Raw genomic sequence first — 13975 nt, forward strand, 5'->3', positions numbered from 1 at the left:
AACTTGGACACATTCGCTTACTATCTGAATGAACAAGGATGACATCAGTGCGCACAAGCAAACATGAATGGCTCACACTGAATGACCGCACACAACCGCTGTCAAAACGCTGGCATGAGCCAGCGCGCCAGCAGCATCGAGAGAAGGTTCGTGCGTTCTATCGCTTCAACGGAAACTAAGCCGCGAAAGCACAGCGCATACAAAGGTCAGAGCCATGTCGAGATCGCTTTCAAGATACCGTGCGCGCGACCGCCCGCCGCCGCGCAAAGTACAAGTACGGAGTTGCTTGCAGAAGCAGCAACCCTTCCCTGCCGCGCTTCCTTCCCGTTTTCCTCCTTTCGCGTGGAAGATTGAGTCGCCAGTTCTCCTTGCGCCCGGTCGCAAGATACACATTTGGTGCCGCAGCTAAACGTCACCTCCCTTCCCTCCCACCCATCCCCCCACGGCCTTTCGCGTGATGGAAGAAGTCGCGTTTGTCTCCACTGTGTGTTCGCTCCCCCTGAAAGCGCGAGTCCCTCGCACGCTTTCACTCGCACACACAGAACAAGGCACGCGGCGGCGATCTTATGGCCATTGTACTTTATACGGAACCTCACGGCGACGACAACGGCAGAAATCCGCTTGGAGTGTCCATATAATTCATCTCGCAATAAAAACAATGTGCTATCCTCTATAAGCACGTGCTATCGTGAATAAAGGATAGCACGTGCTTGATGGATAGACTTTGCATATTCGATGAATTGAGGCTTGACATATCCCGTAAATTTTTACGAATTGAATAAACCTCACAGTCGTCTGTAGGTTCCAAATAAAGCTATTCAGGGAAACGAGCCTCGAGGAATTACAAAATTCCTGAGTTATACTGGCTTTCACCCACATGGGGAAACAAATGACTAAAAGCAGTTTCCAGGCTTGAGCCTGTGAGTTCAATACCATGTATATTTAGACTTGTTCTGGCTCGGGAACATGTATGACTATTTACTAGTGCGTTCAGATATGTCAACTTATCATTTGGATTTTTGAAAGGGCTCTATCAAGTTGTTGTAGTAGGACGTACTAGCACACTTTATTTCTCTATTATTCTGGTTCCGTAACGATTTAAAACGCGATAATAACCCTGGTCGCTTGCTATTAATAAATTTTGCGAATAGTTTATCTTTCTGATGCCCCCATAGCAGTATACCCCTGGATCCTTCAGAGCTGTGTGAACTGCTTCATTTGTGCCTAAGTAACACGTACTTTACTTACAACTCTAAAATATACAAGCAGACACAGGGGACTGCTATGGGGGCATCAGTATCCGTTACAACCGCAAACCTTGTAATGGAAGCACTGGAGAAAGAAGTTCTAAGAGAGTTCAAACCTGCACCGAAAGTTTTTCTGCGCTATGTGGACGACTGCTTTTGTATCCTGCACAAAGACGACGTCGATCGGTTGCTACAAAGCCTCAACTCCATACAACCGACCATACAATTTACTCTGAAGCTAGAAGAAAACGGCAAGCTGCCTTTCCTCGACGTACTCGTACGTCGTTCCGACGGCGGCCTATCCTTTTCCGTTTATCGTAAAATGACCCATACCGGTCGCTACCTCCACTTTGCGTCATGTCACCCAACTGGGCACAAGACTTCTGTCGTGTCATCTTTGATCCATCGGGCCACCCACTTATGCTCCAGTGAAGAAGAACTTCAAAGAGAACTTCTTACGGTACGCCAAGAACTGTCCAATAACGGCTATTCGGCTGCTTTTGTTTGCAGAATCGAAAAACGGGTGCTGAATCCTCAGCCATCCGAGAAACGAGCTTATCAAAAACGGGCCAGCATTCCCTACATACCGGGTATCAGCGAAGCGCTTTCAAGGATATTTTCAAAATATGACTTACGCATTGCGCATGTGCCATCTAACAAGCTCCGCAGCAAAGTTGTCAACGTGAAGGACCGCTTACAAGACGAAAAGTTCCCGGGGGTAATCTATAAGATCCCGTGCCAAGACTGCAACTTTTGTTATATTGGCGAAACAGGAAACTTCATTCGACGACTGAAAGAGCACAAGCGCGATGTTCAAAATCACCGCCACGTGTACAACGCACTGGCGGAGCATGTGCACAAGAGTCAGCACTCTATCGCTTGGGAAAATGCTGCAATCATGGCTAAAGAGAAAAATCCGACAACGAGACTGCTGCTAGAATCTCTGCTGATACAGACGACGCCAGATACCGTTAACAGGACAGATGGAAACATGCCTCAAGTTTATGCCCCTTCATTACGTCATATACTGCATATTTAACTGGACAACGATGCTACGTCCGCAGCATTGTGAACAAGGAACCTGTACAGGTTCCGAAACGTCAAAACACTTTTTTGACTTGGTCAGTGACCGTAATTTTCATTAACCCAACATGCTACCTGACCAGACGAGCTTTCGTCGAACTCTTGACTATGTGCATTACAGGAATGTGCACGGACAACGCGTTGTTTCTAAGATTAGGCAGTTCGTTTCGCTCACGACAAGAGCAGCTGCCTTCAAGACTCATCTCAGCTTCAACAAGACTTGCCGAAACGAGTGCCTCATGCCGAAATCCCTTCGTTTGAAGGCACCGGTCCGTACACCATGGGGCCATAGGATCATCCGGCAAGCCGAAAAGAACCTACTGGCAGCACGGATCCAGCAGTGCAGACAAAATCTTCGGAATTTAGAGAATGAAAAGTTCTTTGCCCGGCGCAAGTTGGAACATCTTCTCGGAGGCGAGTTTCCTGATGTTCAGCTGCACGCAAACTTCACTGCTTCTCTAAGAGAACGGAAGTGCAAGTCTTCTCAGGACAGGAAACTCGAAGGGCTACGCCCGAAGGTTCCAAATGACGTCAAGGAGGCGGTTGTTAACTTATCCTGCTACCAGCCAAGTCCTGCAGAATTATCAGTCCTGCACCGTGGCTTGAACTACAACACGAGTGCTGCCTCTGACCCAAAGAAGGTGATCTGTGCTGTTGAACGAGCGGTTTCTGAATTGCCGCACGAAGTACAAGATGAAGCACGTACTCGAGCAATAGGTATCCTATCGTCGTGGCGGAAGCGCAACCTACCGATTGGCCTCTCACCCGCGGAAAAAGAAGCGATCCGTACCCTACGCAGCAACAAAAGTATCGTCGTCCTCCCAGCAGATAAGGGCAACGCCACGGTATTACTAGACCGCAGTGCATACAACGAAAAAATGCTTAACTTGCTTGAAAACGGAGGAACGTATACGTATTAACTAAGGACCCCACAAGCAGTATTCAAAGCAAACTGCAGAAGACGCTGTCCACTGTCTTCCCGCCAGCCTGCCCTCAGCACAAGAAGTTGTACTATCGGTTATTGTGCACCAATGGTTCAGCCCCTGCGATCTACGGTCTCCCGAAAGTGCACAAAACAGGCGTACCTCTTCGGCCAATAGTCGACTTCACTCGTTCACCGCTCTACAAGCTACCTGGGTATCTGCACCAAGTACTCAGCCCCCTAACCGGCCACACCACAACACACGTTGAGAACGCTTCAGCATTCGTGGAAACTGTGCGTGACCTTCATCTCAGTGATGACGATGTGATGGTGTCGTTTGACGTAACCTCCGTATTTACGAGTGTTCCTATCGACTTGGCCGTCGAGACCTGCAAAGAAGCCCTTTCCAAGGACGCCAACCTTGCTGACCGGACGCCCCTGGATCCTTCAGAGCTGTGTGAACTGCTTCATTTGTGCCTAAGTAACACGTACTTTACTTACAACTCTAAAATATACAAGCAGACACAGGGGACTGCTATGGGGGCATCAGTATCCGTTACAACCGCAAACCTTGTAATGGAAGCACTGGAGAAAGAAGTTCTAAGAGAGTTCAAACCTGCACCGAAAGTTTTTCTGCGCTATGTGGACGACTGCTTTTGTATCCTGCACAAAGACGACGTCGACCGGTTGCTACAAAGCCTCAACTCCATACAACCGACCATACAATTTACTCTGGAGCTAGAAGAAAACGGCAAGCTGCCTTTCCTCGACGTACTCGTACGTCGTTCCGACGGCGGCCTATCCTTTTCCGTTTATCGTAAAATGACCCATACCGGTCGCTACCTCCACTTTGCGTCATGTCACCCAACTGGGCACAAGACTTCTGTCGTGTCATCTTTGATCCATCGGGCCACCCACTTATGCTCCAGTGAAGAAGAACTCCAAAGAGAACTTCTTACGGTACGCCAAGAACTGTCCAATAACGGCTATTCGGCTGCTTTTGTTCGCAGAATCGAAAAACGGGTGCTGAATCCTCAGCCATCCGAGAAACGAGCTTATCAAAAACGGGCCAGCATTCCCTACATACCGGGTATCAGCGAAGCGCTTTCAAGGATATTTTCAAAATATGACTTACGCATTGCGCATGTGCCATCTAACAAGCTCCGCAGCAAAGTTGTCAACGTGAAGGACCGCTTACAAGACGAAAAGTTCCCGGGGGTAATCTATAAGATCCCGTGCCAAGACTGCAACTTTTGTTATATTGGCGAAACAGGAAACTTCATTCGACGACTGAAAGAGCACAAGCGCGATGTTCAAAATCACCGCCACGTGTACAACGCACTGGCGGAGCATGTGCACAAGAGTCAGCACTCTATCGCTTGGGAAAATGCTGCAATCATGGCTAAAGAGAAAAATCCGACAACGAGACTGCTGCTAGAATCTCTGCTGATACAGACGACGCCAGATACCGTTAACAGGACAGATGGAAACATGCCTCAAGTTTATGCCCGTTCATTACGTCATATACTGCATATTTAACTGGACAACGATGCTACGTCCGCTGCATTGTGAACAAGGAACCTGTACAGGTTCCGAAACGTCAAAACACTTTTTTGACTTGGTCAGTGACCGTAATTTTCATTAACCCAACATGCTACCTGACCAGACGAGCTTTCATCGAACTCTTCTTGAAAGTGTGCACGTTGAAGCGTTGGTGGACACCGGTGAGACTTTATCTGTTATGCATTCTGATTTGTGTAGGCGTCTCAGGAAATTTACGAAGCCTTACGATGGACCCGCGCTGGTTTCACCTCAAGGGAACACAATCCGCCCTTCCGCGTTTTGTGCAGTGCGTGTATTCATCGATGGCATCGTCCACTACATACAATTTGCTGTGCTGTCGCCCTGCTCCCACCAGCTCATTTTAGGATAGGATTTCCTTGCCTCTGCTCCTGCTGCTATATGTTGTGGGCAAGATGTCGTACATTTGGCCCACACCGACTATTCACTTGGCGATGAACCGTAACAGCCACTTCGTCTACTCGCTGCAAAAGATACCGAGCTACCTCCAGGCGGTCAGCAAGGTCTGACCATCACGTCCGTCGTCATCGACCATGGCGATGTGTTAGTGTTACCTTGTGCGCGTTGGATCACAAAAGGTACCAGCCACTGTTTACACCAGAACTGGATTACGGTGGCTAGAAGGGGGAGGTGGGAGCAACGCAGCCGTCAGGCGAGCGCGGCGCGTGTTGCAGTGATTCATGATGCCGAGTGGTAGGCGCGCGCGTCGACACAAAGATGCCTCCGCTGTAGTTTGGCTGCTGCCGGAGCTAGCGAGTGCGCTCGGTTTGCATGGTTCTGTTCGGTTCTTTTAGCTCCACGGCTCATTTCTGTGTGCATTCACGCTGTGCAGTTGTGCCGCCTTGTGGTGACAATAGTTTTACACGTTGCCATGCCGTAAGAAACAATGGTAAGTCGCATGAAACAACAGACGCACTGTTTTGAGCCGGGCTGCACAACAGGCTGTTTCTGCTAGAAAAGCAGAAAAAAAACATCCCTTTTCTCGGTTCCTGATGACAATGAGGCACTTAGAGCGTGACAGCGGCTCGGGCCCCATGTATATAAGGCCTTAAACAGGACTTAGAAGATATGCAAGCTGCACTTCGAACCCCAGTTGAATCATCTACAGGGTGTCCCAACTATCATGCAAAAAGATTTTAAAATATCCTAATGCCCCGTAGCTGGACATAACAAAGGCAATGTTGTTTGCCGTCGCTTGTAGATAGTCCGATTATTTTTTGCATTCCGCTTAATTACATAATTAGTCTTAATTATAATCAACTTCCCGAATATTACAATTAGATGAAAAGGGTCAATGTGAAAATTGTAGAACGACTTAATAAACTACCGATACAACTTTCTTTTGCTCAATATGTGGTACTTAAAAGTGTTTTTCCGAGCGTGAAAGAAGCCAGCGAATACACGCAAAGTGCCTCGAGCGGCCATGGAGTCGCGCGGCAATTTTGCGTGTGTTCGCGGGCTTCTTTCACGCTTGGAAAAACACTTTTATGTAGCACGTATTGAGCTACAGAAAGCTGTATCGGTAGTTTTTCAAGTTGCTCAACAATTTTCACATTGGCACTTTTCATCTAATTATAATATTTGAGAAGTTGAATAATTAATGAAGACTAATTATGTAATTAGGGGGAATGCAAAAACAATCTGTGTCTCTACAAGGGACGGCAAACAACATTGCCTTGGTTCTGTACAGCTACGGAGCATTTGAATATTTTTAAATCTTGTTGCATCATAGTTGGGACGCCCTGTATATTGGATCATATAATCAAGTGCTGTCTGTCATCCTTTTGGGTATTCTTCATGGTCCCCACCGTTCTAGTTCATCGCATTGGCGACTAAATTAAGGTTGTTTACTTAACTCCTATGTGGAATGATTTCTAAAGCATCGTATATTGGTATTAACCAATTTGACGAGCAGGATGCAGTGCGTCGCAGTAATATATGACCTATGGAGCCCTTCACTGCGAGTCTAGAAATCGGTGCAGCTTTTTTTTACCCACACCACTAGCATAATATTCTTCGCATTAGCTGAGATCATTTTTTTTCACTCCCGACGATTCGGGAAAGCACGGAGAACGCGTGCGACCGAGACCGAGCGAAAAATATTTGTACCGGCCGTGACATGCCTCGAATCTAATTGCATCTTTAACACTTAACAACTCGTCAGAGGATAGCTGCTAGTCATTTATTGTCTCCTCTACTAACAAGGTACGATATGCATTAGCTTAACGCTAGTTATGTCAAATATGCGACCGCTAATTGCGAAGAAAACGCCGCTTCGAAACGCGCGGCACCAACCGCCGTGCCTCCGCTGCCCGGGGAGCGATCTTGCTGTCGACTGCAGCGCCGCCGCTGCTGTCATGATTGCTTGCAACACTCCGCCGCCGCCGTTGCTCTCACCTCCCCCTTCTAGACACCGTAACTGGATAGACACCAGTTCGCACTCCTGGGTTGTGCGAGAACTTTCAGTTTCAGTTTACTGGCCCCTACATGGCCCTGGAAATGACTTCTCTGGTTAATTATCGAGTGACGCATGTTGTGATACAACCAGGCTGAGATACGGTGTTAGAGAACATCGTTGTGTAGCTCGAACATGTAAACGACAAGGACTGCTGATGGAGAGGTCAGATGATCGATGATCAACCGCAAATACGCTGTTCAGTAGTGATATTAGGCGAAGAAAGCATTTTTTAATAGCAGGCATCAGGGTCTCACTGAGGGTCTATTGGACTGGGGGAATCGACAGGGTGACCTGACAATCTATACTTGGCGTATCCGTTCATACTTATAAGGTGTGTAGAACGAATGAGTATCCTTTCGGTTAGCATTCTCAGAATACTTCATGGCCTATACGGTTATGCGTTATCGGGAGACCACGTGGACCCTGCATTAACCGCTTCTGAAGTATTTGATTATTATAATGAAAGAGAGTTGTATGAGGAACACTCAGTTTGTTATAATCAGAACAGGAGAGTATTGAATCATACACGCAATGAATTATTACTAATGTGAAACACTACTGATAACTGACACGATAATACGTAGGCACGGCACAGTGTTTTCCCCTCCCGACACGTCTCCTAAAAGTCATCCATTTCATCGTTGTACTCGATATCTATGCTGCATCAATAGAAACACCTTTTTTGCAGTGCCGGGCGAACTATATCACTTAGTGGTGACCCTGACGGGATCACGCACAGCGACACCGACGCGCCTACCGTGTCTGCATTCGAATTGAAGCTGCCCCCCTTTTGCCCCACTGACCCCGAGCTCTGCTTCATTGAAGTCGAGGCGTAATTCACAGCCCGGCACATCACAGCCGACCTCACGCGCTACGTGAGGTCATCACATCGTGAGTAGCTTGCCGCCTGGCAAGCAAGTAGCTTGCTTGCTTTTGCTTTTCAAGCAAGTAACTTGCTATTTGCTTTTCGGCCCAGCTGCGGAGAACAGCTACCAAACTTGGAAGGAGACACTCATTCGACGATTCACACCATCCGAACCCGAACGGTTTCCGCAGTCCTGAACGACATTGAACATAGCGCGCACCAATAACAACCTAGAAAAAATGGCTTCACATGGAGGTGGTTTGCTCGTAGCATGTCGTTTGAGGAACTGAGACGTGAGCTCGGTTGATGGAATACGTGTTGTACCAAAGCTGCGTACAGAATGCCACTACATTGAATCTATTGCGCATTTGCCGCATTCACTCGATTCTACTCTCTTGCTTGATTTCTCATCCACGTCGTTCCTCTGGCATTTTTCCTTCACCGAGATGGCAAGGTGTGGACCCCACTCCTTTGAGATCAGCTTTTTTGATGACAACCTCTCCGGTCATATCTTGACCATAGGATCCCTGGGCAGACTCCAAAACTCACCGGCGCCAACATCTGCGTTTTTGTCATTCGTCGGGGGCACAATATGGTCCTCGTAGAAGAGTTCGCATGTAGGTTCGGACGGACCGCCTCTCTGCAGGGGCTGGCGTTTTTGCAACCACGGCTGAAACCTGGTACGTATCCAACGCTGGATGACTCGGACAGCGGCCAGTTGTCTCCATGCCCCAGCAAGCACATCACCTTTGTTCGAGAAATATAATACTGATGCTCACCGAACTGGTAATCATTCAAAGCATTCCTAATTAATCGAACGAGATTGAGTCGCATCTACAAATTACACCTACCTTAACGGCGCATAACCTATTATGAATGCGATGTTACCGCGTAATGCAGCACCTAAGCACAACGCTTTCCGCTCACATTGAGAGTAGTATAAACCTTTAAGAAAGATTGCAGGCCCAAGCGTAGACCGTTATTTGGTATTGGTCAATTTATCTGATGCATGAAACGTAGTTTATCAATGGAGTGTTTTTACATCGAAGCTGTTAAGGGCTCACTCTTCGATGGTCGCGTCCGGCATTAGAAAAAAACTCTCATTGGCCGTATGCTCTATGTGCGAGTGAAAGCGCGCGAGGGCGAAGGACGAGCGCTTTCAAGGGGAGCGAACGCACGGCGAAGAGCAAGCGCGACTTCCCAGTGGAAGGGGAGAGGTGGACGTCGAGGCACCCTAGACGCCATCAAGAGTGCAAAAAAGCCATGAAAATATATATCGGGGGGAAGCATTCAGCAATTGCGCGAGCGTTTAACATTTGGGCAGAGGTGAACAACTTTTCAGAAGCGAGATATAATGTTTTTCCTATGCTGACCATTTAAGTTATCGCAAACTTTGTTACTTTCTTATTTGTTGTAAGATGTAGCAAAGGTAGCAGTGGACTGGTATGCATGGAAGGATAGCCAGCGATTTTTCAGATACAGGAAATAAACGCGAAACTCATGCAGTACCTCTTTTATTTCCCTTATTCACCTGAAGCACACTACGCTGGTAAACGTACTTAAAATGCTTATTGCCAGGAAAAGCGCCATAAAAAATTAAAGGCGTACTTTCGCCCGAAAGGCGCAGCATCGATTGCCACAGCAAATTAGTAGACAGCTATACAAAGTAAGGATAGCAGTTTTATCGGCCGCATGAACTTGTAAACATTCGTCTAATAATTCAATTGCCAAACAAGGTGTCCCGCGCGCACAAGCACAATTGAACACATCTCAATCGATGATCACGGAAACTCGCTGTCAAAGCACTGAACTGACGCAGCAGCGAGCGAATTGGCCTTCGCGCTGCCTCTTGCTTCAACACGAAGCGGCGAAAACACAGAATACCCGAAGCTATCAGCACTCGGCTATGTCTACATCACAGATCGCTTTCAAGATATTTTCCCTGCCGAAGTAGAATGCCTCCAACGCTCCCTCCCCCAGGTGCCATGCGCGCGACAGAAGACGGCGTGCTTCCTCCCTTGCGCACGCGAGATTGAGCCGACATCTTTCGCTGACCCTTGCACGCTTTCACTCGCACATAGAGCATACGGCGCACTGCGACGATGTTATCGCCCTTGAACTTAATACAGAACATCACGGTGACGGCAGAAATGCGCCTGTAGTGTCCATACAATTGTTATCGGTATAAAAATCACAATAATACGCGAGTGCTTAAAGCTAGTCGGATTGAGTGCGCCGTTAGAGCTTAGGTTAGACTGCCGAGTGAAAGACATCTGGTGCTCCTATGGGACGCTATATTAAACTCGTACAGGTTTCGCAGGCGTAAAATATTCAACGGTGCATTAGTGTTACAAATTGCATATTTTTCTCCGTGCCCTCCATGTGGGCAACGCATGTATATAGCACGACCGGGATTGCGTCATCAACGCGGTTGGAAGTGTGGCTGACTATAGGATTTGACATTGATTGGCATTGTCGTCTCCGCATTATGGTGGATACGTGGTTGGCGGGTGTCATGGAAATGTACACGGCGAAACTTCAATGTGAGCTAGTCAGACCACATGAGACATCGCGTATAAATACCGTCAAGCGTTTCAAGAATAATATTTCAGCTTTGAATAAATAGTCCTATTCCATCTTCTCCTACCGCTTTTCACGTGCGTATAGCTTTCATGTGAAACTGCTGATAATAAAATGATTTGATCTTAGTAGAATTCGCAACACATTGCGACGGAGACGAGAAAAAAGACACAGGTAACTACTGTACTTACAATTTAGACATGAAGGGAAAATGTATAAAGGAAATAAAAAATTGTGCAGAGCCGACCCACTATCAGCTTCTTCTACAGGGCATGTACAAAAAATATCGTTGACGAGAAAAAAGTAGTCTTCAAGACAGCTTGACAAGCATTGCCAATCTTGCAACTCAGCAGTGGTGACAATAATATATGGTGATCAGTAACTACAACAAAACAGAAGAAAGTAACTTAATATATGAATATATGTTTGGCATAACCGACATAGTACAATCTCAAAACAACAAAAACACAACGAAAAATAACATACAAGGAACCAGACTTCAATATACATAAAATTTGCGAATGCTCTGAAATGGTACAGAATGTATATGCGCTGGTTGAACTCCTTGTTGAAGCAGTCCGGAGGTATATATTTTAACATTTGGGATCCGTAGTTTGTCCAACATCGAGGTATGATAAGTGTCTTGTGTGCGGATTTCGTATGATGTATAATGCGGCAAAAGTTTCACAATAAGATGCAAGAATGGGTCATTTCGATCAGCAGTGCTTTTTTTCAGACATGCAAACGTATATGCGAAGATATTATGCATAGGCACTATATTATACAGTAGGTGTATGGGACGGGCTGGGGCATTGTATGGAGCGTTTGCGATGGCTCTAAGCATTTTATTTTGGATAACTGAAATCTTTTGAATGTTACTATTTGTTGTGGTAGCCCAAACTAGAGCGCAATAGTATCCGCTTCAACGGAAACTGATACGATTGAAAGAAAGCGTAGCAAGCATTCGTTTTCGCGTTAACACGAAGAATGCCTCTATTGCAAGACAAAATGCCAACAAACCTAGACAGATCCAAACAAAGTTTTCCTATGTGGGCATCCCAGCATACTGTAGGCGTGAATATTACACCGAGAGCTGTAAATTCATCTACGTATGCAATGGTATTTTCGTTCAAAAAATAGTTGCGGTGGGTCCAGCACATTCTTTCCTCCGGGACGGAAAATCATGGCCTTTATTTTCGCAACAATAATTTTTAACGAGTTTACTGTGGACCATTCTGCTAAGGACTTCAAGGCGTTGTTAGTTATTTCAATTAGTTGCCAGATATCATATGTAGCAAAATAGACACAGTTTCGCCCAAAAGGCGAAGCATCATTTGCGATATCAAATTAGTAGAGAGCCATACGGAGCAAGGATAGTAGTTTTATCGGATGTATAAAATTGGACGCATTCGCTTACTAACTGAATTAACAAGCATGGCGTCAGTAAGCGCAAAGATGAATAGATCGCACTGAATGACCACACACAACTGCTGTCAAAACGCTGGCGTGAGCAAGCGCTCCTGCAGCAGCGAGCAAAGGTTCGTGCAGTCTGTCGCTTCAACGGAAACTGAGCGGCGAAAGCACAGCGCATACAAAGGTCAGAGCCGTGTGGAGATCGCTTTCAAGATAGGGTGCGCGCGACCGCCCGCCGCCGCGCAAAGTACAAGCACGCAGTTGCTCACAGAGCAGAAGCCGCAACTGTTCCCTCCCGCGCTGCCTTCCTGCTTTCCTCCTTTCGCGTGGGAGATTGAGTCCCCAGTTCCCCTTGCGCCCGGTCGCAAGATATGCATTTGGTGCCGCAGCTAAACGTCGCCTCCCCTCCTTCCCTCTACTCCCCAGACGGCCTTTCGCGCGATGGAAGAAGTCGCGGTTCCTCTCCGCCATGCGTTCTCTCCCCGTGAACGCGCGCTTCCCTCGCGCGTTTTCACTCGCACGTACACCACACGGCACGCGGCGACTATATTATCGTCCTTGGACTTTATATTGAACCTCACGGCAACGGCGACGACGACTACGCCGACGGCAGAAATCCGCTTGGAGTGTCCATATAATTGCTATCCAATAAAAACAATGCACTGTCCTCTGTGTATATAATATACTTAGCTTGCTTGTTTATGTAAATATATCAATATTGTAAACTTTAAACAAAAGTAGCCCTAGAAGACTTCCTTGCAGCACACCATTCGTCATTTGCAATGCGTTAGATGAAGGATTGTTGGTTTCTACATATTGAGAACGAGAACTCAGATATCACCTCATTAAATTGAGGGCATGCCCACGAACGTCGTAGTGTTCAAGTTTGGCAAAAAGAATATTATGGTGAAGGGTGTCAAAGGCTTCGCTAAGGTCAACAAGGACACCAAGGGTTAGGAGGTGCGTCTTTGATAGAGTAACGCGTATTCGGTTGACCTGTTTTTAGGGAAGCCATATTGATAATCATTATTTGCACAGTGCTTTTGAAAAGAATTCTGGAGACGGACGCGAAATAGCTGCTCTAGCCCCTTAGAGAACAGCAGTAAAACAGATATTGGCCTATAATTGCCTAGGTTTTTTTTCCTTTCTTGTAGATAGCGGCGACTCTTGCTAGCTGCATACCAGGAGGAAACTGCGCTGTAGTTATTGCAGTATTATAGATATGCGTAAGGCATGCTACAATAAAGGATAGGATGTGCTTGGCGTGTCGACTTTGTATATTATCTGAATCGAGGCTTGACATATTCCGTAAATTTTTACAAACTGAATAAACCTCACACTCGTCTGTAGGTTCCAAAAAAAGCAATTCAGCGAAACGATCCTTGAGGAACTGAAAAATTCCCGAGTTATACTGGCTTTCACCCACATGGGGAACTCATTGAAAGCAGTTGCTAGGCTTGAGCTTGTGAGTTAATACCATCTACATTTAGAGTTGTTCTGGCTTGGGAACGTGTACGACGATTTAACAGTGCGTTCAGATACCTACATGTCTCTTTTTTTTTAAAGGGCTCTATAAAACAAGTTGTAGAAGCACATCCTAGCACACTTTATTTTTCTGTGAATCTGGTTGCATAATTATTTAATACGCGCGAATGACTCTGGTCGCTTGCGAATAGTGTGCGAATACTTCATATTTCTTCCGTACTAGTCTGATAAGGCGAGAGGTCATCCAAGGCACACGTGTTTTCTTACATGGTTTAAAATCAATTGTTGGAATGCAGTCATCGTAAATGGGAAGAAAAAACCTAATAAGTTCGGGACATGCC

The 13975-nt window shown here is 46.5% G+C and overlaps 1 protein-coding gene across 1 annotated transcript in view; it reads right to left on the reverse strand.

Annotated features, from left to right (window-relative positions):
* The window catches only part of LOC119440203 (serine/threonine-protein kinase haspin-like), a 93563-nt gene extending 88195 nt beyond the window's left edge, over positions 1 to 5368 (reverse strand). Inside the window, exon 1 of the mRNA XM_037705132.2 lies at positions 5344 to 5368. Coding sequence (XP_037561060.1) covers positions 5344 to 5368 — 25 coding nt within the window. The remainder of the gene's footprint in view (positions 1 to 5343) is intronic.
* Between the last annotated feature and the right edge of the window lie 8607 nt (positions 5369 to 13975).

This window comes from Dermacentor silvarum, chromosome 2 (genome assembly GCF_013339745.2).
Source record: "Dermacentor silvarum isolate Dsil-2018 chromosome 2, BIME_Dsil_1.4, whole genome shotgun sequence".
Taxonomy (NCBI): Eukaryota; Metazoa; Arthropoda; class Arachnida; order Ixodida; family Ixodidae; genus Dermacentor; species Dermacentor silvarum.